This window comes from Prunus mume, linkage group LG2, assembly GCF_029339155.1.
Source record: "Prunus mume cultivar Tortuosa linkage group LG2, ASM2933915v1, whole genome shotgun sequence".
NCBI lineage: Eukaryota > Viridiplantae > Streptophyta > Magnoliopsida > Rosales > Rosaceae > Prunus > Prunus mume.
This window is the reverse complement of record NC_142699.1, coordinates 1,183,537-1,191,371: the sequence shown is the minus strand read 5'-3', so window position 1 is coordinate 1,191,371 and position 7,835 is coordinate 1,183,537. Positions and strand designations below refer to the sequence as shown.

The window sequence follows — 7,835 nt, the reverse complement described above, 5'->3', positions numbered from 1 at the left end:
ATGTTTCTTGCATTTCTAAACAATTTGTGAATGTTTTTTGCATTTCCTTTTTTATTTATTTATTATAGATTATGCAAGCATAAATGTGGTTTGGTGCTATTGGGCAAGGCAAAAAAGTTTTCAACCATGACCAATGTTGGGAGGTGGTAAAGAATTGTCAAAGATTCCAAATTATTCCAAAGAGTCCAACCGTTGTGTTGAACGAGATGCCACTCCACGATTCATCGGCATCGGATTCGCTTATAGATTTCCTGATGAGTCAAGACTCACCCATCCAAAAGGACCCGAGGCCTATTGGGAGAAGGCGGCGAAGGCGAAGAGATGGAGTAAATCTAGCAATAATACATCTAAATTTTTGGAGGAAATTGCAAGGCAAAGAGCCATAAGAATTGAAATAGACTTGAAAGCCCAAGAAGACGAGAGGGCAATTCAAGTAGAATATGCAAAAGAATGGGAGTATGCACGCCAAGAAAGGGGGTATGCATGCAGAGAAAACATTGAGAAGAAGGATCAGGAAACATGACCATGGATACAAGCCATATGTCTTCTGAAACAAAACAATTTTAGAAGCTAGAACGAAGGGATGTTATGAGAAGAAGACTTTTTCGAGACGATGGACCTAGCAACACGGATTGGTTAAATGATCAAAACCATTAAGCATTAGTAGACCAACATTTTATGAGGGACAAATACTGAAAGGGGAAAAACCAAGAAGAAAAGGGATGATTACGCATTACGCTTGCGATAAAAGCATCCGACCATATTCTTTATTGCACGAAAAACACAACAGGTTCACTCTATATATCTAACATAGTACGTAATATTTGCAAACCACAATTACACCATACAATGCTATTTAGGAACCGACAAAGAACAAAGCTAGTCCCATGCCCATATAGAACCAATTATGTTCGATTGTATGGCTTCCTCCGTGTTTCCCAATTGCCACATTTCTGAGTGGAGGTCCACAAAGCTTATTCTCAACAAAACTAGACTCATCAAAGGTCTCAAATTGACGGCCTCTTGGAATCTGTCCCGTGAAATTGTTATAGGACAAGTTCAAAGAACCAAGCGATGAAAAATTCGTGATGCTCGGAGAAATTTCACCAGAAAGTTGGTTCATGGACAAATCAAGAGATTCTAACTGTGTCATGTCACCAATCTTCGATGGGATTCTTCCAGTCAAAAGATTGTTCAATTCCTCTGGGATCTCCCCAGATATATTGTTGTATGAAAGATCCAAGCTAATTACCAAAGTAAGCAATGTGCTATATGTAAGTTCTCTACCTTTCCTAACCAAGATCGCATTATCTTTGTACTTGCCATAAAAACCATGCATATCTGAAGAATGAAGATGAATCCCTCCATTTTAACTCTGTAGTCCGCTCTAAAATTGCCGAAACATATTGGTATTGTCCCGACAAGATTATTATGTGTGAGGTCCAAGATTCGAAGACTTGGGAGATTGCAGAGTTCATAAGGAATATCTCCATGAAGCTTATTCGAACGAAGGCTGAGAACCATCAATTGTGAAAGGCTTTTCCCTATCCATGTTGGTATGCTTCCAATAAAATTGTTCTCTCCAACGTCAATAAGTAGCAAGTTCCTACAATTCTGCAGTGACAGAGGCAATTCTCCAGAGAGGTGATTATTGCGTAAATGCAGTGATTGGAGGAAAATTAAGTGTCCAATGGAGCTCGGAATGGTCCCGGTTAGATAGTTGTTTTCTAAATCGACGACGATCAAGTTTTTCCAATTTATCCAACAATCAGGAATCTCTCCTGTGAGATGGTTGTCGCCAAGATAAAGACTTGTGAGCTGCTTTGATTCATCTGTCCTGTCACAAAGAAAGTGAAAGATAGATCCGGAGAATGATGAATTGGAAAGATCTAGCACAGCAACTGTGGAGGAGACAAGAGGTAATGAACCGCGGAAATTGTTATAGCTTAGGTCAACCATTGCTGAAGGGGCAGTAACTATTCTTGGAACCTGCCCGTACAATTGATTTTGAGAGAGATTCCTGTATTGGATATGCTTAGTTCCTCCAAGAGCGTTTGACTCTGAAGCCATCTCGGCAACTCCGGTCCCAGATGCCAATAATTTAAGTGCAACATGAAAAGTTGAAAAGGAGGAAGCCAACCTCTACTGGTTTCCAGAGTCAATGAATTATCATTTGCATGAAGTTCCTCTAATCTTGTTAAATTAGTAAAATGGACTTCAGAGACATCACCCATCAATGAATTATTAGAAATCTTTAATAGTTTTAAGCATGACAGACTTCCTATGGACGGTGGAATGGGACCAGATATTGAATTACTAGAAAGATCAAGGACGGCTAAGTTTTTAAAATTTCCTAGCTCATCTGTTAACTCTCCAGAAAGATTATTATAGGATAAGCTCAAAGACTCTAGTTGACTTGAATTACAGCTAGAAGAACTTTCAAAGATTTCTGATACCCTTCCGCTAACATCGTTCCAGGACAGATCAAAAACAGTCAACTTACAGAGATTTTTCAATGAATTTGGGATTTTCTCTCCAAGTTGATTATGATTGAAATCAAGATTGACAAGGGCTGTCAAGTTTCCAATGGAACTTGAAATATCAGCATGCAAATGATTGTCTGAGTGAATGAGGTATTCAAGATGGCTAAAGCTGTACAACCATTTTGGTATGGTAGAACTGATAGAGTTCCTCTGAAGATTAAGAACTCTAAGACTAGTCATGTTGGCAATACCACCTGGTATGTGATGAAGTCCACAATCAGACATATCTAAGTACTCTACCAAAGAAGGGAGCATGTTTGTCTCCTGCAACCGGTCAGATGCTTTTCTAAGATTTACACCATGCATGTCCAAGTACTGCAACAGAGAGAGACCAGAAATCCATTGAAGGTTATTAACATCAAAATAGTTACCGTGGAGATCGAGATGGTGTAGACTAGAGAGGTTTCCCAGTTGATGAGGAATCACTCCCTGAAAATCTGCTTGTGAGAGATCAAGATATCTTAAACTTGCAAGAGAACCGAAGAAGTCTGGAATCTGGCTTCCGTCAAAGCTATTCTTGCTTAAGTCCAAGTAATTGAGATTCTTTAAATTGAGCAGAGAAGGATTTAGCTTACCGCTCAAATAGTAACTACCAAGGCGGAGCTTGCGGACGTGACAGGTTAAGTTGTGGCAGACAACTCCAGCCCAATTGCAGAATTCTCCTTCACCAACCCAAGATGAAAGCAGAGTTAAAGAATCATTAAGATCTTGCTTGAACATCAAAAGGGCTCGTCTCTCGATTTCTTTGCAATAAGGCACACCCAGATTTCCATTGCATAAACAAATGATAATGGTAGCAATGCTTAGAAACCTGACAAGTAAAACAACTCCTCCCATGGCTCTATGAATAAGGTTGTATTGATTAACCTGATGTGTATGAGCAATGAGTTATCTGAAGTGCTATTTATCTGAAGTGATACTTTCCTCTTACTAGCAGGAGCAGGATCAATCATCAATGACCTTCAAGTCCTTTCAGGGACTTCTACGAAATTACTGCTTAAGTCCTCCAACTTTTAGGGAAACTAAAATTAAAAAAGAAAAAAGAAAAAAAAAGAAATGGGAATGTGCAACAATACCCCAAAAAGGTCAGTCAACAAAAAATTGTTCAAAGTCACCAGATGAAGAGCGTCCTCACTTATTTTCTGAATACATCCCCATCAGGGGATGGACCATCAGTGAATAGGATTAATTAATTTTGATAAGAAAAGGCAACGCTGACGGTCGTTTTGGTTTTGTCATTTTTCATTTTTCTTCTATTGACGGACTTGTTTGTGGACCTATTAGTCCATACCGACTTTGTCTACCATATGAGGGGCTGGATGTGTAGAAAAAATAAAGAGAGGCTTTTGTTTTTTTTTGGTGACTCTCCCAGTGCTTGGGCTTCAATGGACAACTATTTCCGTGATCAGATCTTTTAATTTCAGTCTTGACAGCACAAGGTTAATATAACATAACAGAGAGAATGCAATGTTGTTGGTGACAAAAGGTAGAGAAGTGAAGTATAACACATTGCTTGGACCTTTCAAGCAACATCCCATCTGGAGAGATGTGAGATTGTTAATGGCCCGATACAAACTTATGATGTGTAAGTCCCACATCAAAGAATATAATAATACCTTATCAAAAAGAATATAATAATTATCTACGATTCAAATATAGGTGGTCCACTATTGACAAAAAAATATATTATATATATAGGTAGTCCACTCTTAATTGCATTGATGCTTTTAAGTATAAAACTCACACCTCGAGGTCCATTAGGCCTAACTCAACCCTTTGAGAAATGGCTTGGTCAATTTCAAGGGAAGTAACTGTTGGTTATCCAAATCAGAGACACATGGTTCCAAGATTCTTAAGAAATACTTTTTTGGTTGCAAGGAGGTCCGAATTTCAGCTTGAAGTTTATTTTGAAATTGAGTATATAAAAAGATATGCCATGTCAGTTTGAGAAGTAACCCAGATACTTGCATTAATTATATATTCTAAATAACTCATCATTGCTTGGACGAAACTTAAATCCAATTGGAACATCAACATACTCACAAGGTGCCATATGTAAATATGTGTAGTTTCCTCTTGGACTTTGCTGAGAAGAGAAGGTTAAAGATAAAATATTTCTTGGTTTCTTGGAAAGGAAAGAAAAGGAGTACGTAGGCTGGTTATGGTTTCTCTGGGACTTTGAGTGGCAGTGACAACGGATTCTCCAATGAGTTTCTTGGAGCGATGTGGGCTAGGGTTTTGTGATTTCTGTGTGAACGAGTTCCTTCCTTCCCTTCCAATATATGTAGGACTATTACCAGGCCCAGTCCTGGTCCAGGTCGAATAGGGCAACCGCTATAAAAAAAAAAGGTGGGCCCAAAGATAAAATCCCGAAGAATCCGTCTCCCATGTTTTGGTTTTTTTGTTTTTTTTTTCCTCCTGTGTCTCCCACTTTTCATGGCAGTACAATACAGCTGTCAGGCTTTGATAATTATCAGCTATTTGTAATATGATAAGGCTATATCTATACGTTCGGGTTAAGTTGTAACAACTTTGTAAGTTACTTGTGCCCCAAGCATTTTCATTCAGACAGAAACTTGAAGTAGTTTCTTTACGTATGATGTTCTATATATTCTCACTCCCAAATCGAATCCTATTTTCCCTCTATCATTCCATGATTGCCCTTTCCCCTTCTTCTTCTTCCACTACAACCTAAAAATAAAACCTCATGGACATGGAATTTCTTAGCATTCGGAGACACGAATGGTCATTTGTGACCGTGCTTGTTACAGACATGATTGGAGCTGGCGGAGCTCCTCCATGTTGGATTGGATCTGGGTTCGGGTGGTGGACTCGACGGTTCGGATCTCGGAGATGGGTTTGGAGCGGAAGAAGGCCTCGGCGTCCCTAGAAGCCGAGGCGGCAGTGGCAGAGGCGGTGTAGGAGGCGCCGCCACTGAGGGCATCCCCGGAGCTCACTCTCATTATCGATTGTTGGGATTTTTGGGTTGGGTGAGTTCAGAGATGACGATGCGGTTGAGGTTGCGGTTGCAGTGGATCAAAACGACATCATTCTCCCTCTTTTTTGTGTTTTTGATCAATTCGTTCGTCTTCGTCCTTTATTAATCGAATCGAAGTTGTTAAAACCCTAGTCAAGCTGCTAATTTTGCCTGGTAGATGCTCAACTTGGGCCTGCATGTCTCTGATATCTTAGCTGTGGGCCTTTTTAGTCTCTTTGTTTTTGGGCCCTCATTTCTTGCGACTCGCGAGAGAGACAGATATTTAACAAGTAGAAGAAATCTCAGCTTTGCTGACACAACAAAACTACAAATTTTCATGCAATCATATATTTTGAGTACTTTTTTGGTCACTGTATTTTACACCAAATTTCAATTTAAGTACTGAGAAACAAATTTAGCTAAATTGATCATTGTATTATTAAAAGTTTTCAATTTATATACTTACAGTTTGTTTCCATTAAAAACTTAACGATGAACCTATAAATTGTAAATTTTGGTTAAAAAGTGACTAATTTAGCAAAATATTTTTCTCAGTGACCAAATTGAATTTTCATGTAAAATCTAGCGACCAAAAAAGTATTTAACCATATATACATAAACCCCCATAAAAGATAAAATACATATATACTTATTTACAGTGGCGTAAGTGCAAGAAGGTGCAGTTGCATCTCCTATTTAGGGAAAATCTCTTAGAGAGGCCGGAATATGCCCCTATACATGTGCCCACTCCTAAGAGGCTTTGCTTTCTTGTTTGCTTGCATTTTGTTTATGTTTTGTTTTTCATGAATTATGAATGACCTTAGTATTGTTTAAATTGTGAGGGTATTTACTTTTAGTATTTTAAATACTGCCCCTCCTCTAAAAATTCATGGCTCTGTCTTTGTTTATTTATATATAAAAAGATAGAGGTCTATATTTTTATATATTTTTAAACATTTCAAATAATTTCTCCAAAGAAAAAAAATATTTTAAAACTACCTATGCCACGTTAGTTCATTTAATGATTTTTATTTCAAAACTAACCGAATGGGGCAACTTTGGTCAAATAATGGAAGTTCAAGGGAGAGATTGAGTCATTTAAAACATCAAGGGACAAACATAGACTATTTGGAAACCACATGGGGCATTTGAACAAATAAGCCCCAAAAAAGGATTTTTAACCGAAATGGTTCTTCAACTATTGCTCAAGTTTCATTTTGGTCAACGAATTAAAATTTTCATAATAGTACTCCAACTCTCTATTATTAAAATGGTCCACTGTTAAAGTCTGTTAATATTATTATTACCTTAAATTGAGGAGTAAAATTGTTCATATGAATTAAAATATTAATACAGTAATTAAAAATTAAAGGAAACAATTATAAAAATCTTAAAAATTGAAGATATGTTCATAATTTTTTTTCCATTTATGGCACACTCAAGGAATGTGCCAACATTTATATATATATATATATATATATATGCAGTCCCCTTCTATTGAGGATCCCTCAAATAATTTTATTTGAGGGACGCCCATTAGGGTACCCTACAATTTTTTTCCTAATGATCCAAACCATCTATTTTTTAGGTCTTCATTCATAGATCATCCTTATAAAAAATTAGACAAATCGGAAACCGTTTCGACATCCAATTGTGTCTTACAAAATCAATGAACACGGTGCTTCAAGAAAGTACTAAAATTTCAATAACTCAATTGAGTGGTCAAATGATATCGGATTCAAGTGATTTTTTGTAGAGATAATCTTTGAATGAGTATCTACAAAATAGACGGTTTGGATTAGTGAAATACAATCCAGAGTGGGGCCTATAAGGGGTGTCCCTCAAATAAGCTTATTTGAGGGATCCCTCAATGGAAGCTCTCTGTATATATATGTATAAGGAATGCGCCAACAACTCCTAGGGACTTTAAATCCATGGATTTGTGCCCTCAACAAGATCAAGATGTTTTTGGCTCCTCTGTTCCTAGATAACAGGTTCCCAAGATGGCTGATTCTAGGTATGCCCAGATATAATTTCTATATATTTAAAGCATTGTCGGGTTCCCTCAGCCAATACTTTGTCAAATGCTGGAAAATAGTGGCTTGTTCATCATGGCTCTCAGTGTGAAGAAATCTTCCTTAGGAGAGGCTCAAAACGCACACATGACCATCTTCTATGGCGGACAAGTATCGTGTTCAACGAAACAATTGACACAGAGAGGAATTAGGTGAAGAGCTATTGGTGGGTTGCAGGGATGGACTGACTTTGACGGTTTTACTCCTCAATTTCACGAAATAATTAATAGACTTTGACAG

The 7,835-nt window shown here is 37.7% G+C and overlaps 1 protein-coding gene across 1 annotated transcript; it reads right to left on the bottom strand.

The window, feature by feature from the left end:
* Positions 1–674: 674 nt before the first annotated feature.
* Positions 675–3,462, bottom strand: LOC103319055 (receptor-like protein EIX2). Its single transcript, XM_089044701.1, is given in 3 exon segments — positions 675–1,350; positions 1,353–2,021; positions 2,024–3,462. Coding segments are annotated over 3 exon segments (2,520 nt in total). The 5' UTR covers positions 3,381–3,462; the 3' UTR covers positions 675–856.
* Between the last annotated feature and the right edge of the window lie 4,373 nt (positions 3,463–7,835).